The 26517-nt window shown below is 43.8% G+C and overlaps 1 protein-coding gene across 3 annotated transcripts in view; it reads right to left on the bottom strand.

Annotated features, from left to right (window-relative positions):
* CNBD2 (cyclic nucleotide binding domain containing 2) overlaps nt 1-26517 on the bottom strand; it is a 71245-nt gene that overhangs the window by 41233 nt on the left and 3495 nt on the right. For all 3 annotated transcript variants that reach the window (XM_060189251.1, XM_060189247.1, XM_060189254.1), the window contains exons 2-5: nt 20615-20755; nt 11542-11679; nt 8290-8343; nt 2380-2543 (exon numbers count right to left, since the gene is read on the bottom strand). In XM_060189251.1, the coding sequence (XP_060045234.1) occupies nt 2380-2543; nt 8290-8343; nt 11542-11679; nt 20615-20755 (497 nt within the window). The remainder of the gene's footprint in view (nt 1-2379; nt 2544-8289; nt 8344-11541; nt 11680-20614; nt 20756-26517) is intronic.

Raw genomic sequence — 26517 nt, 5'->3', positions numbered from 1 at the left:
GCCCCTCAGCTATGCCACCGAGGTATAGGTAGGTCTTCTCCTGAGTTTCCTGGTTAGATCTCTGTCCCCTGGTGTCCCTCCCTGTTGCTGCTCCAGATTCTGAGGGTAGTAGCAATGGATACTCAGAGTTGCACTTGGTGAGTCTCTGGGGAGTCCTCTCCTCCCTTCAGCTGTCCCCTTGTTGGTGGAGCAGACTGAAGGTGGTGTCTCCACTGATAAACTGTTGAACTGTTAGCAGTCACTTAATCTCTCCTTAGGCCCCTCTCTCCTCTCTGTCACCAGCCACACGTGTTTGTATTCACGGGTGATTTACTGGGTTCCTGTGGTCATTCTAGTCCTGTCTTGTTTCAGTCCAGGTGGTCTCCTTTGGTATTCCTAGTTGATCCGGGAGAGGAGAGGAGAGAAAGCGATCTGCTGCTCGTAGCTCCGCCTCCGGAAGTCGAATCCCCTGTTGCCCTTTTTTTTTATCGTTGTTGTGGTTATTATTGCTGTTGTTGTTGTTGGATAGGACAGAGAGAAATGGAGAGAGGAGGGGAAGACAGAGAGGGGGAGAAAAGACACCTGCAGACCTGCTTCACCGCTTGTGAAGTAACCCCCTGCAGGTGGGGAGACAGGGGCTTGAGCCAGGATCCTTAAGCCAGTCCTTGCGCTTTGTGCCATGTTCACTTGACCTGCTGCGCTACCACCAGGCCCCCCTTTTTTTCTTTTTAAGATTTTTATGAGAGGGGAAAAAAAAGAGAAGGGGGAGGGGGACAGAACTAAAGCATCATTCTGGCACACGCAATGCCAGGAATCAAACCTGGGACCTTATGCCCAAGAGTCCAATGCTTTATCTACTTTGCCACCTCCCAGGCCACCAGATATAATTTATTTTAATGCAAGTAGCTAATCAATATAGTTCAGTCACCTGTGATTTATTCTGGCTTCAAGGGCTTGAAATTTAGTCTCAGTTCAGCTATCTATTATCTAGGTGACCCAAGGTGAGTCCTTTTACCCCTCTGGGCTTCAATTTCCTCATCTAGAATGAGGTAATGAGACCAGGTTCTTTCCGAGGTTACTACCAGATTCTCTCCAGATTCAGTGGCTCCTTAACTCTGGGTCAAATCTCAATTAAAAAAAAATGAGATCAAAGTGCTGCAGCTACCACCCAGGATTCAGGTCCCAGATTTCTGAGTCTTTCTGGAGGTTATGAAAACACTCATGAATAAAGCACACAAGGGCAAAGCACACAAGTAGACAAATACCTCACTTCACTTCTTTCCCTTGTTGATGCTCAGTGGAGTGCAACATATACATCACATCCTTTTCACTGATTGTGTAATCAAAATAAACAACACTGACAGAAGGTAGCTTCTACATCTCACTATTTCCCCTATTGTTTTGAAATTGATTAAGGGTAACATAAAAGCTATTGAACTGGAGTTCTGGGAAGGGAGCCAAGAACTAGAGCATACAGAATAGAAGTGCAATTATTCATTTATTTATTGTTGTCCCCAAGCTTCATTGTTCCAGGTTGACTTTTTCTGACAGAAAGATGCCACAGTAACAAAGCTTCCCCCCCTTATATCATAGCACTCCCATGTAGTATACTACAGGCAGAAATATGAGCCTATGTTATACTGCAGTATGACAAAGCAGATGCTCTCCCAGGTGAGCTATCTCACCAACTCCAAGTGACCCTTGTTTAGATTGTCAAACTCTAACCCATCTAATTTTATGGCCATAAAGAAGGTGGTACCTACATTTTCAGAATGTGTTCATCACCTCTTTGCCAAAGAAATAACAAATAGTCCCTTCATTATAGAATCAATATAAATTATTTTATTGTTTCTTTTTAAAGATTTATTTATCTTTAAGAGATAGAGAGATTAGAGCACCTCTCAGTTTTGTTATCTGTCAAGTGGTGGTACCAAGCATTGAATCTAGGACTTCATGCAAAGTCCTGTGTTCAACCAAGGAGTTATTTCCCTGGCCCAAGAGTTACTGTAGGTATTTTATTTCTCTGCCACCATGGCAAAGAAGATGTTTTTCCATGTATAAGTTCTTCTTCTCTTTCTTTGGCCAAAGAATAAACTTTTCTTTTATTTAAGCTCCTTTGTTTTGTGTTCTTATCATCTTGTTGATTAAACTATTGCTAACACACCCATAAAGAGTGAACACCAAGATGAGCAGAAAGTTAGGCAGAAAGATGGGGAAGCAGTCTTGCCATAGCTTTCCTAGTCCCAGCCCTCCCAGCCCCAGATCTCCAGCCCCTTAGTCCCCCAGCATCCCAGCCCTCCAGCCCCCAGTCCCCTAGTCCCCCAGCCCCACCCCCAGCCACAACCCAGGGCTATACCCCACTGACTTTTTTTTACCCTTGTTTTTTATGCCCCTACTGACTTTTCAAAGCGCATGACTTTGGCCAAGAGCAGCTGCAGGTCCTCTGAGTAGTTCCGATAACTGTCCAGAGACTGCAAGACGTTACAGAGGGAGTGGATCTCCTGCTCTGTCCTCCAGGAGGGCTTCTTCAATGCGATATGAATGGCCCTTGGAGGGAAGTGACCCTAGGAAGAGAAGAAGAGAGTAACAGTAGTTCACATGAGATACGGATTTACTGGAGACCAGGCACTAGATTGAGCATTTTACACACACAGCATCTTTTTTATCTTTATTTATTGATAGACACAGCCAGAAATCAAGGTGGAAGGGGGAGACAGAGAGGGAGAGAGACAGAGAGACACACCTGCAGCACTGCTTTGCCATTCGCAAAGCTTTCCCCCTATAGGTGAGGACTGAGGGTTTGAACCAGGTGTGCCACCACCCAGCCCCACACACAGCATCTTTGCTGGGTCCAAGAAGCAAATCACAACCATAATTCCCACAGATGAAGACATTCAGGGAAGATTATAGCCTAGGTCTGCTATGTCAAGCTCTATATCCCCAGCTATTGACCACACTACCTACGCTGTTCACTACCCTGCCAGATAATTTGGACTTGACTGGGTTCCAGGGGCTCCTAAGTACAGGCTGACTAGAACAGGGGAGACCTCCCTTGCCTCAGCTGTGCCTCTGCACAGTGAACAAAGAGAAGTCATAGAGGCTTTAAGTTAATTCTGGTGAACCAGGACTCATGAGTGGGCTAACCTCTAATCACATACCACTCTCACCTGCTGGAGAGACAGTGCTTGAGTTAACATCCATCCCTCACTGGCTGTTAACTGCACTGAAGATAAGATCTTAACCCCAATATGACAGTTCAAGGTTCCTACATGGTCTGACTCCCAACCTACTTGCGATTCCTACGATCATATCTCCTGCTTCCCCCTCTTCCTTCTCTTGTCTCTAGCTTCTATTTGTCTTTTGTAGGTCTCAAACTTACTTCTGCCTTAAAGTTTTTGTCTGAGCTATTTTCTCTGCCAGGATGTTCTTTCCCTGGATTTTCACATGGATATGCCTTACTCCTCCTCCTCTTCAATCTGTTTGTATGCCATCATATCATCAGTGAATCCCTACTAGAACTAAAATAGAGGCTCCCTTTCCTATATTCTGTAGGCTCTATCAATCTTTCGGTTTCTTCCTCCTTTTTTTCTCTTTCCTGGCAGTTTTACTCAAATGTGGAATCTAGACAACTAAAACACATGAAGCTGCAAAAGACAAAAACAAAACCAGAAGTAAACAAACTAAGACTTTGTGAGAACATGGTAGTTATCATTGGGAGGGTGGGGGCACAGAATTTTGGTGGTGACTGTAGTGTAAAACTATACCCCATAATCTTAAAATCTTATAAACCATTATTAATTACAAATTAAAAATGGCTTCAACAAAAAAAAATCTAGGCAGTCAATAACATAGCTCACCTGGGAAGGTGCCTGCTTAGCCCATATGCATGACCCAGGTTTGAGTCCCTGGTACACAACATGGAAATACTACATCAACAGAAGAAGTTTCAGTGTAGTTTATTGGTGCCTTTCTCTCTCTCTCTCTCTCTCTCTGTTACCCCAGGGCCTGGTGGTAGTGCACTCAGTCAATTGCACATGTTACCATGCACAGGATCCAGGTAAGCCCTTGCTCTTCCAATGCAGAAGAATGCTTCATGAGCAGTGAAGCAGGTCTATTGGTGTCTATCTTTCTCTATCCCTATCTCCTCTTCCCCCTCAATTTCTCTGTCCTGTCAAATAAAAATGAAGTAGAAAGAAAGAAGAGAAAGGAAAAGAAAAGAAAAAAGAAAAGAAAAGAAGAAAAGAAAAGAGGAAGTCGGGCTGTAGCGCAGCGGGTTAAGCGCAGGTGGCGCAAAGCACAAGGACCGGCATAAGGATCCCGGTTCGAACCCCGGCTCCCCACCTGCAGGGGAGTCGCTTCACAGGCGGTGAAGCAGGTCTGCAGGTGTCTATCTTTCTCTCCTCCTCTCTGTCTTCCCCTCCTCTCTCCGTTTCTCTCTGTCCTATCCAACAACGACAACAACAATAATAACTACAACAATAAAACAGCAAGGGCAACAAAAGGGAATAAATAAAATAATAATAATAAATAAAAAAGAAAGGAAAGGAAAAGAAAAGAAAAGAAAGGAAAAGAAAAGAAAGGAAAAGAAAAGAAAGGAAAAGAAAAGGAAAGGAAAGAAAGAAAAGAAAAGAAAAGAAAAGAAAAGAAAAGAAAAGAAAAGAAAAGAAAAGAAATGGCTGCCAGGAGATGGATTCATAGTGCTGGCACTGAGCCCAAGTGATAACCCTCTTCATCTGCACTATTCAACTATTAGGTCCATGATTGGTCAACAATTTGTTTGGCTTTGTATGTTAACTCTTTTCAACCACCAGGTTCCAGATGCTAGCAGGATGCCGACCAGACTTCCCTGGACAGACAACCCCACCAATGTGTCCTGGAGCTCTGCTTCCCCAGAGCCCTTCCCTACTAGGGAAAGAGAGACACAGGCTGGGAGTATGGATTGACCTGTCAACACCCATGTTCAGCGGGGAAGCAATTACAGAAGCCAGACCTTCCACCTTCTGCATCCCACAATGACCTTGGGTCCATACTCCCAGAGGGATAAAGAATAGGAAAGTTATCAGGGGAGGGAATGGGATATAGAGTTCTGGTGGTGGGAATTGTGTGGCGTTGTATCCCTCTTATCCCATGGTTTAGTTAATGTTTCCTTTTTATAAATAAAAAATTAAAGAAAGGAAGGAAGGAAGGAAGGAAGGAAGAAAGAAAGAGAGAGAGAGAAAGAAAGAAGTGACCCGGGATGTAGTGAAATGGATAAAAGTATTGGACTCTTAAACACAAAGTCCTGAATTCAATCCCTGTCAATGCATATGGCAGAGTGATGCTCTGGCTCTCTCACCCACCTCTCTCTTTCTCATTAATGTATAAATATATATTTTTGGGAGTCAGGTGGTAGTGCAGCGGGTTAAGCGCATGTGGCACAAAGCGCAAGGATGGGCATAAGGATCCCGGTTTGAGCCCCCAGCTCCCCACCTACAGGGGAGTCGTTTCACAAGCGGTGAAGCAGGTCTGCAGGTGTCTATCTTTCTCCCCCTCAGCCTTCCCCCCTCTCCATTTCTCCCTGTCCTATCCGACACAACATCAATAACAACAACAATCACTACAAAAATAAAACAACAAGGACAACAAAAGGAAATTAATATATTTTTTTAATTTTTTAAATGTGTATTTTTTTTTGCCTCCAGGGTTATTGCTGGGACTTGGTGCCTGGCCTACAAATCCACTGCTCCTAGAGGCCATATTCCCCCATTTTGTTGCCCTTGTTGTTATTATTATTGTTGTTACTATTACTATTATTATTATTTTGCCTCCAGAGTTATCGCTGGGGCTTGGTGACTGCACTGAGAATCCACTGCTCCTGAAGGCTATTTTTTCCCCTTTTGTTGTCCTTGTTGTTATTATTATTATTGCTGTAATTGTTGTTGGATAGGACAAAGAGAAATTGAGAGAGGAGGGGAAGACAGGGGAAAAGAAAGACAGCTACAGACCTGCTTCACCGCCTGTGAAGCGATGCCCCCCTGCAGGCTCGAACCGGGATTCTTAACGTTCCTTGCGCTTTGCACTTCGTGCGCATAACTCGCTACACTGACGCCCGGCTCCCTGTCGTTATTATTATTGCTGCCATTGCTGTTATTGTTGGATAGGACAGAGAGAAATCGAGAGAGGAGGGGAAGACAGAGAAGGGGAGAGAAATACACCTGCAGACCTGCTTCACCGCTTGTGAAGCAATTCCCCTGCAGGTGTGGAGCCTGTGGCTCCAACAGGGATCTTTACACAGGTCCCTGCGCTTAGCACCATGTGCGCTTAGCCCGCTGTGCAACCGCCCGGCCCCTTGTATAATTTTTTTTTTTTTTAATAAAAATAAAAGAGCGGGGAGTCGGGCTGTAGTGCAGCGGGTTAAGCGCAGGTGGCGCAAAGCACAAGGACCGGCATAAGGATCCCGGTTCGAACCCCGGCTCCCCACCTGCAGGGGAGTCGCTTCACAGGCGGTGAAGCAGGTCTGCAGGTGTCTCTCTTTCTCTCCTCTCTGTCTTCCCCTCCTCTCTCCATTTCTCTCTGTCCTATCCAACAACGACAACAACAATAATAACTACAACAATAAAACAACAAGGGCAACAAAAGGGAATAAATAAATAAAATAAATAAAATAAAATAAAAGAGCATGGATTCTACTACCTGGCCTAAGTTTGAATCCTGGCCTGCTACTTGCTATCTGCATTTTCCAAGACTAGTCACTTGTTCCTGAACCTGTTTCCCTTCTGGTTACAGCAAAACCTACATAAATAAGTAGCAGAGTTAATAAATGCAAAGAGCAGGGCTGGTTAAGTGCACATAGTACTAAGTGCAAGGACCCATGCAAGGATCCAGGTTCAAGCTCCTGCTCTCCACATGCAGAAGGGACTCTTCACAAGCAGTGAAGCAGGTCTGCAGGGGTCTATCTCTCCCCCTCTCTATCTCCCTCTCCTCTCTCAATTTCTCTCTGTTCTATCCAATAAAAATGTCCGCGAGAGTCGGGCGGTAGCACAGCGGGTTAAGCGCAGGTGGCGTGGCACAAAGCACAAGGACCGGCGTAAGGATCCCAGTTCGAGTCTCCGGCTCCCCACCTGCTGGGGAGTAGCTTCACAAGCAGTGAAGCAGGTCTGCAGCTGTCTTTCTTTCCCCCTCTGTCTTCCTCTCCTCTCTCCATTTCTCTCTGTCCTGTCCAACAATGACAACATCAATAACAACAATAACTACAACAATAAAAAACAAAGGCAACAGAAAAAGGGAATAAATAAAATTTTTTTTTTAAAAAAAAATTTTAATGTACACCAGGAGCAGTGGATTCATAGTGCTGGCAACCAGCATTAACCCTGGAGGCAAAATAAATAAATAAATGCAAGGAGTCAGGCGGTAGCGCAGCGGGTTAGGCGCAAGTGGCTTGAAGCAAGAACTGGTGTAAGGATCCAGGTTCGAGTCCCCAGCTCCCCACCTGCAGGGGAGTCACTTCACAGGTGATGAAGCAGGTCTGAAGGTGTCTGTCTTTCTCTCCCCCTCTCTGTCTTCCCCTCCTCTCTCCATTTCTCTCTGTCCTGAAAAATCAACAAGGCAGGCAGTGGTAGATAGCATAATGGTTAGGCAGAGAGACTCTCACACCTGAGGCTCCAAAGTCCATTTGCACCACTATAAGCCAGAGATGAGCAGTGCTCTAGCAAAGAGAGGGAAAGAGAGAAGCAAAAAGGAAGAGGGGGGGTCGGGCGGTGGCGCAGTGGGTTGAGCACATGTGGCGCAAAGCACAAGGACCGGCTAAGGATCCCGGTTCCAGCCCCCGGCTCCCCACCTGCAGAGGAGTCGCTTCACAGGCAGTGAAGCAGGTCTGCAGGTGTCTATCTTTCTCTCCCCCTCTCTGTCTTCCCCTCCTCTCTCCATTTCTCTCTGTCCTATCCAACAACGAACAACATCAACAATGGCAATAATAATAACCACAAGGAGGCTACAACAGCAAGGGCAACAAAAGGTGGAAAAAATGGCCTCCAGGAGCGGTGGATTCATGGTGCAGGCACCGAGTCCAGAAATAACCCTGGAGGAAAAAAAAAAAAAAAAAGGAAGAGAGACAGAGAAAGCAGAAGAGATTCAGTTCAGCTCAAAGTTTCAGAATGCCAGAACTGGATCAGCTATTACACAGCTGAGGAAAACAAGTAGCTAACTCAGGATGACACATTGGACTGATGGCAGAACCTGAATGCTGATGTCCAGTCCAGAACTTATTCCAGAACATGATGGTAGGGAAAATAAGTAAATAAATAAAACCTCCAAAGTCAGAGCCATGCATACCTCCTCTGCAACAAAGTCCATGGTGTCAAATGTGATTCGGCCTTCCTTCCTTTTCTGAAAAGAAAAGAGGGGATAAACAGTAAGCCTGGTGCTAGAATTTTGCATCAGAAGCCTTCCTGTAAATCTGGACTATAAAACATAGGAGTAAAAAGAAAACCACAGTAGATCTACCATCTAGGTCTTTCTTTTTTTTTTTTTTTACCTCAGCTCAAAACCCCCAACTCAGCATGAGACTTGAGTTTAGCATGACAACTTACTGTTGTGAAGAACCAGGGAGATGGGTGGAAGGAGGAAGAGAGGATAATGAGAAGAATGGAGAGAGAAAAAAGGAAAAGGGTAGCAAAGTAAACAAATAGGACAATATGGGGGCCCTAGTCTGGGAGTACTGAGATTCCCCAACAGATAAGATGGGCCTGGACCTCAAATAAATCCCTCTCTCTGTTGTTACTGGTGATCTCTATCAGGAACAACACAATAGACCCCTCTGTGGGCCCCCACAGGACCTTGCCCTCATCATGGATCAACAATGGTAGAGAATATTCCATCCTCTGAAGACAACATACTTTATCTTCCACCTGAGGAAGATGGGTTCTGAAACTGGGGCAGCTTGGAACATTCCTACTCATGACCACAGAATGTGAGCTCAGATTGCAGAGGTCACATAAGCTCCTAAGCTGAATATGAGCCCCAGATCAGATCAGATCGATGGGGTTTATTTACAGTCAACAATATTTATACACCTTTCCCATATTTGGGAGCTACTCTCTTCCCTGATCCAGCTTTCTGGTCCTTTTTCCAACCATGATATCATCTCCCCAGACAATAACTGGATCCACCTGCATATCAGATGTCAGGCTCAGAAAAAAAAAAAAAAACACTAATATGGTTATGGGCCCTTTGGAATATAACTAAAATAGGCCTACTATTTATAAAACGGAGACTCGCAAATCTTCATCTGCACTATTCCAGCCTTTAGGTTCATGATTAGTCAACAATTTGTTTGGCTTTATAAGTTAATTCTTCTTTCAGCCACCAGGTTCCAGATGCTACCATGATGCCAACCAGACTTCCCTGGCAGACAACCCCACCAGTGTGTCCTGGAGCCCTGCTTCCCCAGAGCCCCACCCCACCAGGGAAAGAGATAGACAGGTTTGGAGCATGGATCAACCTGTCAACGCCCATGTTCAGCGGGGAAGCAATTACAGAAGCCAGACCTTCTACCTTCTGCACCCCATAATATCCCTTGGTGTATGCTCCCAGAGAGATAAAGAATAGGAAAGCTATCAGGGAAGGGGATGGGATATGGAGTTCTGGTGGTGGGAATTGTGTGGAGCTGTACCCCTCTTATCCTATGGTTTATGTCAGTGTTTTCTTTTTTTTTAATATTTTATTTATTTATTAATGATAAAGATAGGAGAGAAAGAAAGAACCAGACATCACTCTGGTACATGTGCTGCCGGGGATTGAACTCAGGACCTCATGCTTGAGAGTCTAATGCCTTAGCCACTGCACCGCCTCCTGGACCACCAGTGTTTTTAATAAATAAATATTTTATATATATATGAAAACTGAGGAATGTTACATGTGTACCATCTACTATATTTTACTATTGACTATAAACCATTAATCCCCCAATAAAGAAAAAAATGTGGAGTCCTTGATTTAACTCCCAACATCAATACAAGCCATAACTAAACAGTGCTCTGGTTAAAATAAAAAAAGAAAGAAAAATCTTGGAGTACCTTTACATGAAGCAGGCCCCTTCTCTCTACCAACTTAAACTCAGTTGCATGACTAATCTGAGACTGCCTTTTTTTCCTTCATCACCATCCCCCCCATACACTTCTCTCCTTAGCTACTATCATTTAGAAACATTTTGAGAAAAATTTTGGAGTGAATCAGTAGATGCTGAAGGGAGGCAGAGGCTGGAGCAAATCACTCTTGCCATAACAGGAAAATGGTAAAGGTTTATAAAGGGTTTGTATTGGGTGGCAAGATTTTAGAGCCCTAGATAATAATTAAGCGACATTTGAGGAACCAGGAACTTTTCTGAGCCCAAGAGGGGCTTGTGATCTATCACTGGAATAAAACATTTGAGTGATCTGGGAGGTAGCACAGTGGATAGGGCATTGGACTCTCAAGCATGAGGTCCTGAGTTCAGTCCCCGGCAGCACATGTACCAGAGTGATGTCTAGTTCTTTCCCTCTCCTATCATTTCTCATGAATAAATAAAATCTTTTAATTTTTTTTTAATATTTTATTTTATTTATTTATTCCCTTTTGTTGCCCTTGTTGTTTTATTGTTGTAGTTACTATTGTTGTTGTCATCGTTGTTGGATAGGACAGAGATAAATGGAGAGAGGAGGGGAAGACAGAGAGGAGAGAAAGATAGACACCTGCAGACCTGCTTCACCGCCTGTGAAGTGACTCCCCTGCAGGTGGGGAGCCGGGGTTCGAACCGGGATCCTTATGCCGGTCCTTGTGCTTTGCGCCACCTGCGCTTAACCCGCTGCGCTACAGCCCGACTCCCTTTTAATTTTTTTTTTAGAAATAAACAAACATTTGAACCTGGCACCCTCCAGAAAACCTAGAAAACATGGCCACCAAAATAAACAGGAAGCTGCAAATGTTCCCTTATTTAAGTGGGATAACAGGAAACGAGATAGAGAAAATGAACCTTGGTGGGCAGTCTGAGAACCCCAACTCTACTGTGACTCCTAGATCACTCCAGCATATTTACTCACAGTTGGAGATGGACAGCTTCTTCTCCACTCCTAGTAGTTCTTTCCTTGTGGCAGAAGTTGTACTAGTACAACACTGCTATCCCTTCCTACACTGAGAAGAAATTACTTACGCTCCTTGGTGAATTTGGAAGGAGAAATTGGGCATGGCCAGCTCACCCTCTTTTCCTTCCCTCTGAGTAGGTATTCTGCTCTGCTCTTCTTTGCTGTGGACTGAGGGCAGAAGGCCCTGCTACTGTAGTGGAAGTCTACGCTGGCCCAGCACTGCATACCTCTGGGTGTGTAAGTAATCTGACTTTGGAGTTCACTATTAAATAATCCTCTTGCGTGATTATACTAGGCATGCTCTCCAATATGCCTTGTCATTACTAAAAGTGGCAGCTGATTTCCCATTTGTTTTATACTCTGTCTTCTCTTTCACTTGATTCAGAGCTTGGGCTCAAAGAGGAGTATTATTTTTGAATCCTATCCCCCTTAAGTCTTCATAATCCTGCTTGGTCTGGTTGCTTACATCCCAAAAGGAGAAGATTGGGTGCTTTCTGTGAGCAGTTTCAATGATCTGATATTCCCGGAATCCCCTGAGTCCTTGGCGGAACATTTTACACACTCGAATCATCAGGATGATATCCATAACGAGGTGGTATAGCCTCTGTGGAAACAAAACAAGATCAATGGAACCATCACTTTCAACAGTCAAGAGCAAGCTGGACTGTGGATCCTTGGTTACATTTTCAGGAAGTTTTCAAGTCTTTTAGAAACATGTTAGTTGCTTGAAATTGGTCGCAATGTGTATTTATGTCACAGAAACTGGCAACTACTGATACCAGGAGGAGAATGGCACAGTGGCAGAATGCAGTATCAAGTTTCAGAGTTCAATATCTGACACCACGTATGCCAGAGTAACACTCAGGTTGCTTTGATTTGTCCTCTTTCTCAATAATAAATCTTTTTCCAGGAGTGGGGCGGTAGCACAGCAGGTTAAGCGCAGGTGGCGCAAAGGATGTAAGGATCCCAGTTCGAGCCCCCAGCTCCCCAGCTGTAGGGGTGTCACTTCACAAGCAGTGAAGCAGGACTGCAGTTGTCTATCTCTCTCCTTCTCTTTGTCTCCCCCTCCTCTCTCCATTTCTCTCTGTCCTATCCAACAATGACAACAATAATAACTACAACAATAAAGCAAGGGCAACAAAAGGGAATAAATAAATATTTTTCCTATTTAACTGATTAATTCCAACAATGACAACAATAATAACTACAACAATAAAACAACAATGGCAACAAAAGGGAATAAATAAACAAATCTTTTTCCTGTTTAACTAATTAATTCATTTTGGATAGAGATAAAAATTGAGAGGGGAGGGAGAGATAAGAGAAACCACTTGTGAAGCTTTGCCACTGTAGGTGAACTCTGAGCGCTTGAAACTGGGTCCTTTTGGGGCCAGGCAGTGACAAACCTGGTTAAGCATACACATTACAGTGTCCAAGGACCAAGGTTCCCACCTACAGGGGGAAAGCTTTACACGTGATGAAGCAGGGTTGTGGGTGTCTGTTTCTTTCCCTCTCTAGTTCCCTTTCCCCTCTCAATTTCTGTCTCTATCCAACAATAAATAAGAGGTTTTTAAAAAAATTTTTATATTAGTTTATTTTCCCTTTTTGTTGCCCTTGTTTTTCATTGTTGCTGTAGTTATTACTCTTGTTGTTAATGTTGTCATTGTTAGATAGGACAGAGAGAAATGAAGAGAGGAGGGAAGACAGAGAGGGGGAGAGAGAGACACCTGCTGACCTGCTTCACCGCCTGTGAAGGGATTCCCCTCAGGTGGGGAGCTGGGAGCTCGGAGCTCTAACCCGGATCTTTACGCAGGTCCTTGCGCTTTGCGCCACGTGCGCTTAACCTGCTGCGTTACCTCCGGACTCCTGAGTACGAGGTTTTTTTTTTGTTGATGATGTTGTTGTTTTCCTCCAGGGTCATTGCTGGGGCACGGTGCCTGCACCACGAATCCACTGCTCCTGGAGGCCATCTTATCCCATTTTGTTGCCCTTGTTATTAATGTTGCCATTGATGCTGTTGTTGCTGGACGGGACAGAGAGAGATCAAGAGAGGAAGGGAAGACAGAGAATGAGAAAGATAGACACCTGAAGACCTGCTTCACTGCTTGTGAGGCGACCCCCCCTTGCAGGTGGGGAACCGGGGGCTCAAACCGGGTTCCTTGTGCCAGTCCTCGAGCTTCTCGCCAAGTGCGCTTAACCCCTTGCACTACCGCCCGACCCGGATAAAATAATTTTTAATAAAGAAACTGGGTTCTTTCACACTGTAATGTATGCGCTCAACTAGGTGCACTACTGATCAGCCCCTGCATTAATAAATCTTTAAGAAAAAAAAGTGGTTGAAGAAGTGGTACCCTCGGTAGAGAGCAGGATTTGCATAAGTGAGGTCCTGAATTAGGTATCAGACACCACATATACCAGAGCAGCACTTCGGTGCCTCTCTCTCTCTCTCTCCCTTTTTCTCTCCCTTTCATAGAATAATCTCAAGGAGTGGGGGTTAGATATCATAAAGGTTATGCAAGCAGACATTCATGCCTGAAGCTCTGAATTCCCAAATTCAATCCCCCATACCACCATAAGCCAGAGGTGAGCAATGCTCTAGTAAAAAAAAAAAAAACTTTAAAAAATAGTAATAATAATAATCTTGAAAAAAGTTGAGGGAAACAAGCAACTACTACAGATGAAAGCACCCCCTCTCTCCAGGAGCCAGTTTTTAAAACATTCACAAAATAACAACACTAACTGCTCCACTAGCTAAATGTAATACTTTCTATTTCATTTCAGAAAGAAAAAAATCACAAGTAGTGAAAAACAGTGAAGAGTGGTACAAAGGCCTGATTTTTGAATCAGATGAATACGAGGAAAGAATGGTAAGATGATATAATGTTGGTTTTGATGGAAGGAGGATGGCACTGGCCAAGTAAATGTCCAATTTCTGTGGCCAAGCTAGAAAAGACAAGGAAATAGACTCTCTCCTAGACCTTTGAGAAAGGAACACAGGTCTACTAATAGCTTGCCCAGGGAGACCTGAGTCAGGCTTCTAGTCTACAGCACAGTAAAATAATAAATTTGTGTTGTTAGTCTCGAGAGACAGGTTATCAGGAAGGGCTCAGGTCTGAGCTCCAACAACACCTGCGAGTGTCATGACATGGAGTGTGGGGAAGGTAGACCTCCAGGGCTATAGTATCTCTCTCCCTTTCTATGAGTGGGAAAAAAAAAACAAAACAGTCCAGAAGCAGTGAAATTACATATGAATGAGGCATTGAGGCCCTGGCTCCACAAAAATAAATAACAAGATACAATCAATTGCATGATGAGTAAGATGTAAGAGATTTGAGCCCCAAGCAGTCTGGTAGCAGAATCCAATAATTTGATGTGCTACTTTTCCTTCATGTCAGATCTTATTCTTTGGATGTCATGATAACAGGAAGGGTGGCTACAGAACAGGATTCAGGGATTCAATGGGCAGGGGCCAGAATTTAGTCTTTCTGAAACCTAACCTGGAAATCTACCTTTTGTTCTATGCTATGACTTCAAAAGGTACAGGGTAGTCAGACTCATCTGAGACCCCTCCCATACCTGTTTCTCCCTCAAAATAATCTGACACTTAGGTAGTGGCACACCCAGTTACTACGCACAAGGACCCAGGTTCAGCCCGTCTCCCCCACCCCCACTGGAGGGGGGTAGTTTCATGAGTGGTAGTGTTGTAGGTCTCCCTTTCTTTCTCCTCTCTCAATTTCTCTCAATTTCCCATTAAATAAAAGAAATTGGTGTGGGGGGAGAGAGAGAAAATGGCCCCCAGAAGTAGTGGACACCAGGAGCAAGGAGCAGGCACTGAATTTCAGCAATAACCCCAGGGACCAAATTAAAAAAAAAACACAGGAGGAGGAAAATATATATATGTATGATATATGTATGTTCCATCTTCCACTTTCTTCCCATAGTCCTCAGTACTCCTCACCTTTTCCTTCTTGAGGCGCATCCATGAATGAAGTAACTTTTTCATGGTTTCTCAGCAGGCAAATGGCACAACTAGTGCCTTTGTCTTTCAAGGGGAGGACCACAAATCCTTCCCCAAAAACCAATTAAACAAGAAACAAATAGCTTCCCTTACTACCAAGGTAAGAGCCTCTCACCGCTCTTCATACCCTAGCAACAACAGCTATTCCTTCTAAGCAGATATTGCCTTCAGAATCTCCTTGTTACAACAGAGGATTCTAGAAGGATCTAGAAGCAAAGATAGTGGGAGTCTGACATTTATTCAGCATTCAGGTACATGATTTTAGCTAATTTTCACAACTACCACACATGAGCGACTTCACACCCACTCCATACACTAGACCGAGACTCAAAGTGGAGTATCCTATGGAAAATAGGAATCTTCTGGGCTTGGGAGAGAAGCACTTAACTCCTCAGTCTAGGAGCCACCACTCCAGCTTAGAAGTTGGAGTCCCTTATCTGCAAGTACATAGCACTGGTCTAAACTTTTTATTTAATCAGTAAATCAGGAATACTAAGTAAATCAGAAGACATCAATCAAATGAGTTACCAAATACATGTAGGAATCTGGAGAGTAGAACTCAATGATTCTGAGGTTCTTCCAAAGGTAAAGAAGACTATGGGTCTAAAGCACTTTTTTTGCTAATTTATTTTTTATTGTATTGTATTTATTTTACTAAAGTACTGCTCAGCTCTGGTTTCTAATGGTACTAGAGATTGAACCTGGGACCTCAGCTACCTCAGGGATGAAAATCTGATAATAAAGAACTATGCTACTATTTTCCCCAGGCTCCTACTAGTTTAAAGACAGCAGTTGAGGGTCAGAGGAATAACTCACTAAATAGGGCACATGCCTTGCCACACTTGGTCCAGGTGTCATGACACTAGAAGCAACTCTGGTGCTGTAGTATCTTTCCCTTTCCCTCTCTGCCCACTCCCTTCCTATCTCTCTATTTAAATGAAAAAGTGACCCAGGAGCAGTAAAATCACATGCAAAAGGCCTGGATCATCAAAAAATAATAAATGCCTGGATTTTTTCTTTTATAACTACAATTTTACTGGTTTTACTGAGATATAACTGACATATAACATTACAATAATTTAAGGTTTGTGACAATGTTTTATATATGTATTTGCATACTGTGAAAGTATAGCTCTAGTTAAATATATCTTTATTATTTTTTTGGTGAGAAATCCAGTCAAAAAATGTACTAGAGGGAGTCGGGCTGTAGTGCAGCGGGTTAAGCGCAGGTGGCGCAAAGCACAAGGACCAGTGTAAGGATACCGGTTCAAGCCCTGGATCCCCACCTGCAGGGGAGTCACTTCACAAGTGATGAAGCAGGTCTGCAGGTGTCTATCTTTCTCTCCCCCTCTCTGTCTTCCCCTCCTCTCTCCATTTCTCTCTGTCCTATCCAACAACAACAACAATAATAACTACAACAATAAAACAACAAGGGCAACAAAAGGGAATAAATAAAATAAATATTTTTTAAAATGTACTAGAAAGACAAAAAATGCATAAGCAAAAACAGTTCAGTGTTAAAAATTTCGGAAAGGTTCTGGCAGGGCGGGTCTAGCTTCATGGGCGGGTAACAGAGACGTGGAGACAACGGCTGGGCAGGGAAGCTGTATTTCTTTATTCAGGAACAACGATTCACAAACTAAGACAAACTAATCACCAAACAGAACTTGGCTGTCTCTTTGCAGCGGCACAAGCACTCCCTCTTACTCTGTAACTCGGGAACTCTCCAACTCTGGAACTCTGGAACTCTCGTACTGGGGAACCCTCTGAAACTCTGGCACTCTCGAACTCAGGAACCCTCTCTCGGGGTTCCTTGGGGCGGGGCCAAGCGGCCTGCGAAATTAACTGGACTGATCCAATTCTCTTGGTGGGGGAGGGCTAGAACAAACCAATGTAAAGCATACGACAGTTCAGTAACAATATAGACAAGAGGACAAAAAGAGATAACACAGTGTAGAGGACTTACATTTGAGAAGTTCCAGTTTGTGTTTTTGCAACCACAAAAACAGAACTGAGCAGTGTTCTGCTAAAAAACTAAACAAACAAAAAACACTATCTTTATTTTTTTAATTATCTTTATTTATTTATTGGATAGAGACAACCAGAAATTGAGAGGAAGGGGGAGATAGTGAGGAAAAGAGACAAAGAGACACCTGTAGCCCTACTTCACCACTTGTGAAACTTTCCACCTGTAGGTGGGGATTGGGGCTTGAACCTGGGTTCTTACACATTGTAACATATGCATTCAATCAGGTGTGCCACCACCTGGCCACCATTAAAAACATCTTTTAAAAAAGATAAGAAAAGGAATATAATTGACGGAGAAAGCTCAATGTGGGGTTTTTGTTTGTTTGTTTTTGTTTTTTGCCTCCAGGGTTATCCCTGGGGCTTGGTGCTGGCACCACTTGCTCCTGGAGGTCTTTTTTTTCCTTTTTTTTTAAATTGGATATGACAGAGAGAAACTGAGAGAGGAGGGAAAGAGACAGAGAGACATCTGATCTGCAGACCTGCTTCACTGCTTGTGAGGTGATCCCCTGCAGGTGGGGAGCTGTATGTATGGAACCGGGATCTTTGTGTGGGTCCTTGCACTTGGTACTATGTGCGCTTAACCTGTTGCACTACCACCTGGCCTCGCCAAAGCATCTCTCAACTCTGTTTATTGTGGTGCAGGGGATTGAAGCTGGGACTTCAGAACCGTAAACACAAAGATCTTTTGCATAACCATTATGTTATCTCCCTGTCCTTTAACACTTTGTAGTTAAACAGAGAGAGAAAAAGAAAGATGTAATACGGACTTTTTGTTAAGCTCAGCCTGCATCCTCTCCGCTACTGAAACCCAGACCCCAAGAGAGCAGAGCTGTGTGGTAAGACCCTGGTTGGGCAGGGAGAGGGATGACCTGCGATTAATAAATCACATCAATACATAGTCAGCAGTTAGAATGCAAAAGCCAGAGTTGGAAGACAAAAGACAAGTCAGTTGAACCTACATCTGGCAACAATGCCAACATGGGGCACAGGTTCAGCACCACATGGGAGTGTCATGGCACTGGGGATAACTGGTGCTTTAGTGTCTCCCATCTAATCTCACCCCCTACCCCATCTCTGTTTCTTCCTCTGTCTCCTTATCTGAATTAAAAGGCAATCTTAAAAATGGGAAATCATGCATGCTCACAACCCTTGCTAGGGGAAAAAAGAAAAAAGAAAAGATAGTCAAACACTCCAAATTTACAGGCAGAAGCTCTTGCAAATCAAAGATACTTAGACATAGTCCCCACTGCACTGGGAGAAGCTCCAATGCTGTGCTTGTTTGCTCTACTCCCCTCCTCCCCCCCCACCCCATCCCATCCCCTGATTTAGTACCTACAGAGGTAAAGCTCAGTAATGGCTAAAATAATAATAATAATAAAGAAAAGGAAAAACATACTCAAAACCAAGAGTCACTTCACATAGTGAATAAGCGCCATCAAAAATTCTCTTGCAGGGCTGGGCAGTAGTGTACTGGGTTAAGCAAGCATGGTACGAAGCACAAGGACCAGCATAAGGATCCAAGTTCCAGTCCTGGGCTCCTTACCTGCAAAGGGGTCGCTTCCCAAGTGGTGAAGCAGGTCTGCAGGTGTCTATCTTTCTCTCCCCCTCTGTCTTCCCCCCTCTCTAGATTTTCCTGTCCTATCCAACAACAACAAAATAGGAAAAAGTGGCCACCAGGAGCAGTGGATTCATAGTGTAGGCACCAAGCCCAACCAATAATCCTGGAGGCCAAAAAAATTTTTTTTTAATTCTCTTGCAATCTTAAATGTATTTATCTATTTTACTCAAAATCAGCTAATGCACCCAGGGGTTAATTCATTGTATGTGTGATACTGCTGAGTAACTTCCTTGGCCTTATTATTATTATTATTATTTTGCCTCCAGGGTTATTGCTGGGGCTCAGTTCCTGCACCATGAATCCACTGCTCCTAGAGGTCATTTTTCCCCTTTTGTTGCCCTTGTTGTTGTAGCCTTGTTGTCGTTATTATTGTTGTTGATGTCGTTTGTTGTTGGATAGGACAGAGAGAAATGGAGAGGAGGGTAAGACAGAGATGGGGAGAGAAAGATAGACACCTGCAGACCTGCTTCAGCGCCTGTGAAGTGACTCCCCTGCAGCTGGGGAGCCGGGGGCCTGAACTGGGATCCTTACACCGGTTCCTGCGCTTTGCGCCACGTGTGCTTAACCCGCTGCACTACCACCCGACCCCCAGCCCAATTATTTTATTTATTAATTTTTTGTGTGGGGGAGAAGAGACAGAGAGACAGAGTGAGAAAAGACACCATCACAGCACTGTTCCAGCAGCTATGGAAGCTATTCTGGTACCATCCATTGTTGGTATGCTTCTATTTCTGCTTCTGGGATCTAGTTCTGCTTCTGTTAGATTGCTTGACATTGCAGTCTATTTACATGGTCTTTTCTGTTACATTGGTTTGGTCTCACTCTTTTCTGTTACATTGGTTTGGTCTCACTCCCCCCAGCTCGAGGAGATTTGGTTTAGCCCTTGCTAGTTCCCCCCCCCCCCTTCTCCCTTCTCCCGCCCCCTATCCTACAGTACTTCCGGAGTTCCTGACTCTGCTGCTGGAGGAGAAAGATGCAGGACAGAACTGTGTGGTGATTAGATTAGTTTTTGAACCGTTTGCTCATGAATAAAGAAATACTGCTTCTCTGCTCAGCCGTGTGTGTGTCCCTGCTCTCTGTCTCCCGCCAGGGAAGCTAGCCTGGCATACTGGCGCCCAGAACTCTTGAGACAATCCATGATGCTCTGTACAGTGCCTGAGTCTGGGACAGGAGTTACCTCCCAGCCCAATCTTACAAAAACTAGAAAATGTTCACTATTTCAGGGAGATAGGAGTAAGCTCACCCAGAAGTATGGATACTTTACGATGCATGAGGAACAGGACCAGGGTTTGAGCCCCCAGCTACTTCATCTGAGCACTATTCAAAGGGGAAGCTTCACAAGCAATACTGTGGTGACTCACCTGTTTCTCTACCCCTCATTGTCTCTCAGTCTCTAAAATAAAAAATATCAGGACCAGTGGTATTTTTGCAGATACCAAGTCAGATTGGAATGGACTTCCAAGTCCCACCTCCTCACCCCAAGACAATGAACAGTAATTTGTAAGGGATGGACCTGCTATAATGGGGGAGGGGGGCGCTGAAGGCAACAACATTGTCTCTTTCCCTTCTACAATAGCCAATGCTCAGCTTAATAGCCATCTTTCCCTAGCACAAATGACTTTTATCAACTTTTGTTAAGGGCAAGGGGGGAAAGCATCTGACCATTTCAACTGGTTCTCACCAGCAGAGATCAAATAGATTAATGTAATAAAAAGAAAAAAAAGTTTACTTTTTGTAGGCTAAGAAATGATACAATTCAGACTCACTAGCATGACTTCCTCAGTTCAATCTCCTGCACTGAATGTGCCAGAGTGATGTTCTGGTTCATTCTCACTTTCATAAATAAATAAATAAATCTCTATAAAAAATGTTTACCTTTTTACCAGGAGTACTATGACTTCTTTCACGTTGACGACTCAGGAGCACGCCACGTTTCCTTACTGAGGTTGTCCTTCGGCCAAAGTCAAACTTGAAACTAGGAAATATACTTCCCATGTCTATTTTGGTTCTTCTAGGCTAAGAAAGTAACAGAGAAATTGACAAGAGAAAAATACTATTAAAAGGTTTAATGCTGGGAGTCCGCGGTAGCGCAGTGGTTAATCGCACGTGGCGCAAAGCGCAAGGACCAGCCTTAAGAATCCCAGTTCGAGACCCCGGCTCCTCACCTGCAGACGAGTCGTTTTACAGGCAGTGAAGCAGGTCTGCAGGTGTCTCTCCCCCTCTCTGTCTTCCCCTCCTCTCTCCATTTTCTCGCTGTCCTATCTAACAACGACGATATCAACAACAGTAACAATAAAAAACAAACATGATTTAAGCTACTTTGGCTAGTTCAACTTTTATTGGACCTCCCCCATATACATGGGAGGTATGTCTATTATTATTAAACTTTTGTGTTTATTTGTATGGAACCAGGGCTTTGTGCATATATGCTTTTGTGCCAGGACTTGAACCTGAGCTGCACACATGGCAAAGGCTAGCACTTTACCCAGTAAGCTTTCTTTCCAGTTCTTAAGTATTAAACCTGCTTAACCTGCTGTGCTACCATCTGACTCCCTTAAATCATGTCTTTAATTAACATCAGCTAAAGACAAAGGCTGTGGGGAAAAGAGGGTTAAGTCAGTTACCTGGAAAAGCACAATAAATAATTATTGGTGTTGGGTGGTGGCACACCTGGTTGAGTGCACGTTACAATGTGCAAGGACCCAGGTTCAAGCCCCTTGGCTCCACCTGTAGAGGAAAAGTTTCATGAGTGGTGAAACAGGGCTGCAGGTGTCTATGTCTCTCCCCCCTTTTTTTTTTTTAAACCAGAGCACTGATCAGTTCTGGTTTATGGTGGGTTTGAACCTGGGACTTTGGAGCCTCAGGCATGAAAGTCTCCTTGTATAACCATTATGCTATCTACTCCCACCCTATGTCTCTCCCTATCACCTTCTTCCCTCTCAATTTCTATGTCTATCCAATAAATAAAGTTTTTTTTTTTAAAAAAGAGAATGATTGCTATGCCCACTTAAATTTATGCCTCATCCTCTGATAAAGAGCTGAAATCTTCTGTTACAGCCAAGGAAAAGTGCTTTCAAGTAGGGAATTCCCTTTATATATGTAAACATCTCTTACAAATGTATAGTCTCAACCCAGCTTTCAAAGCCCCTCCTACGAAATAATTCTCCTTCTAAATAAATAATTTCAGGAGTTGGAAATTTTGGTACCTGTACATATGATAAAAGTTTTGAAATCAAAATTAAAGGAAATCTATCTTCATGATAAAACACACACACACACACACAGATTGGTTTGAAAGGATTAGGAAAATAGTTCTGCAATGGCAAAGCACATGTCTTGAAAGTGTGAGGTCCTAGGTTCTTTCATTGGAATATCATTAAGAAAAAGGTTTTGATGTGATAACCCTTTCCATCTTCCCATCTTAGTGTCATGACTTTTTTTTCTTTATTTTTTTCTTTATTGGGGGATTAATGTTTTACAGTCAACAGTAAATCCAATAGTTTGTACATGCATAACATTTCTCATTTTTCCACATAATACAATCCCCACTAGGTCCTCTGCCATCATGACTTTTTTAATATCTTTATTTATTTGATAGAAACAGCCAGAAATCAAGAAGGGAGAAATAGAGAGGTAGAGAGACAGATACCTGCAGCATGAAAACTGTCATGACTTCTTATTCTACAAAACTCAGAATAAAATACACAAAATCATTTAAAATGGAAGCTTGTGAGAAAGTATTACAGATTTCACCTTGCTCTCCACATTTTAATAGAAGTCTGTCACATAGGGATTAAATAAACCTGTTATACAGACCTAGGGAGAAAGTATTTCCTAGTGATTCTATTTTTCTTTTTTCTTTCTTTCTTTCTTTCTTTCTTTCTTTCTTTCTTGTGTGTGTGATTCTTTTTTTTTTTAATATTTATTTTTATTTATTTATTCCCTTTTGTTGCCCTTGTTTTATTGTTGTAGTTATTATTGATGTCGTTGTTGGATAGGACAGAGAGAAATAGAGAGGAGGGGAAGACAGAGAGGGGGAGAGAAAGACAGACACCTGCAGACCAGCTTCACCGCCTGTGAAGCGACGCCCCTGCAGGTGGGGAGCTGGGGGCTCGAACTGGGATTCTTACGCCGGACCCTGCGCTTTGCGCCACAGGCGCTTAACCCACTGCGCTACCACCAGACTCCCGTGTGATTCTTTTTTTAAAATATTTATTTATCCCCTTTTGTTGCCCTTGTTTGATTGTTGTAGTTATTATTGTTGTTGTTGATGATGATGTCATTGTTGGATAGGACAGAGAGAAATGGAGAGAGGAGGGGAAGACAGAGGAGGAGAGAAAGACACCTACAGACCTGCTTCACCGCCTGTGAAGGGACTCCCCTGAATGTGGGGAGCTGGGGGCTCGAACTGGGATCCTTACACCGGTCCTTGTGCTTTGCACCCCCTGTGCTTAATCCCCTGTGCTTAACCCAACTCCCGTGTGAGATTCTGTTTCAGAGTTGTACAGGACCAGAGAAATAGCTCACTCGTAGAGTGCACTGCTTTGCATGACCCAGGTTTGAGTACAGTCCCCATCCCCCACCACACTTAAGGAAATTTTGGTACAATGGTCTCTTTCACTCTGTCTTCTTGTCTCTATAAAAAATAAAAATATGGTGAAGATAACAGTTACGCAAAAGACTTTCGTGACTGAGGCTCCAGATTCCTAGGCTCAATTTCCTACCACCACCATTAAACAGAGCCGAGCAGTGTTTGAATAAAAAAAAATTTAATAATAAATACATGAACAGATGATGAACAATTTTGACGGGAGAAAAAAAATAATAATAAATACATGTACACATGTGACAGAAACTGCCACTAAGTCATTATTCCTCCCAATGAAATGATTAAAGGTGATTTTTAAAAGTTTTATAGACCACTAATGAGTCACCACTAGTGACTCATTCTTTTTAAAAAAATATTTATTTATTCCCTTTTGTTGCCCTTGTTTTATTGTTGTAGTTATTATTGTTGTTGTTACTGATGTCTCTGTTGTTGGATAGGACAGAGAGAAATGGAGAGAGGAGAGGAAGACAGAGAGAGGAAAGATGGACACCTGCAGACCTGCTTCACCGTGAAGTGACTCCCCTGCAGGTGGGGAGCCGGAGCCTTGAACCAGGATCCTTACGCAGGTCCTTGCACTTTGCACCATGTGCACTTAACCCGCTGCGCTACCACCCGACTCCCACTAGTGACTCATTCTTAGTAATAGGCCAATCTTGTCATGAGAATCCCTTTAGCCACATGGACAGCCTTCGGAAAGGCCCCTTTTCATCAGCCCGATGGCTATGCAACTGAAACTTTTATCCCCCACTGGCCCACTACCCTTTATAATCCCTAAGCCCAACCACTCAAGAGGTTTGCAGTGGTTAAAACAGATTTGCAAGCAGAAGGTCCTGCATTCAATCTCTAGCATCTTGTGTGCCAGTGATGCTCTGGTTCTGTTTCTCTTAATAGGTAAATCCTTAAAAATGAATAAAAACCTTGAGCCTCAGCCTCAAAGTAAAATGGTTCTTTGAGATATAAGTCTGCCATCTTCCACATGCCACTAGTAACATGAAATAAACTCATTTTCCTTGTGCAAACCTTACCTCTTAACTATTTAGTATTTTGAGCAGCAAGCAATGGACCTTTGGTTCAGAAAACAATCTGGGTCTTCTGGCTGGTTAAAGGAAATCTAAACATTGTATGTAGAAATTTGTAAACATGTTCATTGTCTAAGACTCTAGGGGGACCCATAAAGAATTTAGAGTAACTTGCTAACTGAAAAACTTATATTTCAGATGAGTTTATAAAGAATTAAACTGAAGATTCATGCACAGGAGGGACCCTAACAAAAAATAATGTCCAGATTATTTTGAGAGAAAGGTTCCAAAGATTGGGGAAAAAAAAAAAAAAACTTTGCCAGGTGGTAGCACCCTGGTAGAATCCTATAACGCACAAGGACTGGGTTCAATGCCCCCAGTCCCCACCTGCAGGAAAGCTTTATAAACAGTGAAGTAGTGCTGCAGGTTTCTCTCTCTACCCTCTCTATCTTCCCCTTCTCCCTCAATTTTTCTGTCTCTATATAAAAAAAAGACTGGGGGATGGTGGGTCAGCCGGTAGCACAGCAGGTTAAGTGCAGGTGTCGCAAAGCGCAAGGACCCACCTAGGGATCAGAGTTCAAGCCCCAGGCTCCCTACCTGCAAGGGAATTGCTTCACAAGCGGTGAGGCAGGTCTGCAGGTGTCCTTCTCTCCCCCTTTCCATCTCCCCTCCTCTCTTGATCTCTCTGTGTCCTATCCAACAACAACAGCAGCAATGTCAACAATGATAATAATAACAAGGGTGGGGGCCAGGCGGTAGCTCAGCGGGTTAAGCACACATTGCGCAAAGTGCAAGGACCATGTAGGGATCCCGGTTCCAGCCCCCGGTTCCCCACCTGCGGGGCGGTTGCTTCACAAGCGGTGAAGCAGGTCTGCAGGTATCTTTCTCTCCCCCTCTCTGTCTTCCACTCCTCTCTCAATTTCTCTCTGTCCTATCCAACGACAACAATAACAACAACAACAATAACCACAACATCGATAGACAACAAGAGCAACAAAAGGAGAGAAATGGCCTCCAGGAGCAGTGGATTCATAGTGCAGGCACTGAGCCCCAGCAATAACCTGGGAGGCAAAAAAAGAAAAAAAGATTGGGCACTGGTATGAAGATTTTATATGTATATTGTATAGAAACATGAAGGAGGGTTACAAAATACCTTAGGAGTTCAACAACAAAGTAATAGTAAGATATTCTGTCCTCTGACTCAATGTTACATATGCACTGAGGTGGCACACCTGGTTAAGCACATACATTACGGTGCACAAGGACCGGGGTTCAAGCCCCTGGTCCCCACCTATAGGGAGAAAGCTTCATGAGTGGTAAAGCAGGGCTAAAGGTGCCTGTATCTTTTCCTTTCTACCTCCCCTGCTCCTTAGAGCCTCAGACAAAACCATTATACTATCTCCTCAGTCCCATTTTTCTTTTTCAGTCAAGAACTCAATGTTGGGGGTCGGGTGGTGGCGCAGTGGGTTAAGCGCATGTGGCGCAAAGCGCAGGGACCGGCGTAAGGATCCCGGTTCGAGCCCCCGGCTCCCCACCTGCAGGGGAGTCGCTTCACAGGCGGTGAAGCAGGTCTGCAGGTGTCTATCTTTCTCTCCCCTTCTCTGTCTTCCCCTCCTCTCTCCATTTCTCTCTGTCCTATCCAACAACGAATTGCGTCAACAAGGGCAATAATAATAGCCACAACGAAGCTACAACAAGGGCAACAAAAGGGGGAAAAAAATGGCCTCCAGGAGCGGTGGATTCATGGTGCAGGCACCGAGCCCAGCAATAAGCCTGGAGGAGGAAAAAAAAAAAAGAACTCAATGTCATAGGACAGGTGGTGGCACACCTAGTTGAGCATATATATACATTACAGAGCTCAAGGACCAGAGTTAAAGACCCCAGTTCCTATCTGCTGGAGGAAAGCTTCAAGAGCAGTGAAACAGATGTCTCTCCTCTATTTCCCCCTTCTCTCTCAATTTCTCTGTTACCAAAAATAAATTAATTAAAATTGGGAGGCAGGTGGTGACACACCTGGTTAAGCACACACAGTGCTACTTGCAAGGATATGCAAGGACACCAGTTCGAGGTCCCGCTCCCTACCTACAGGGGGAATGCTTCCCAAGTGGTGAAGCAGATCTTCAGGTGTCTATCTTTCTCTCCTTCTCTCT

The sequence above is a fragment of the Erinaceus europaeus genome, chromosome 1 (genome assembly GCF_950295315.1).
Source record: "Erinaceus europaeus chromosome 1, mEriEur2.1, whole genome shotgun sequence".
NCBI classification, from domain to species: Eukaryota; Metazoa; Chordata; class Mammalia; order Eulipotyphla; family Erinaceidae; genus Erinaceus; species Erinaceus europaeus.
Note: the sequence above shows the minus strand (reverse complement) of the source record. Positions and strands in the feature narration are given on the sequence as shown.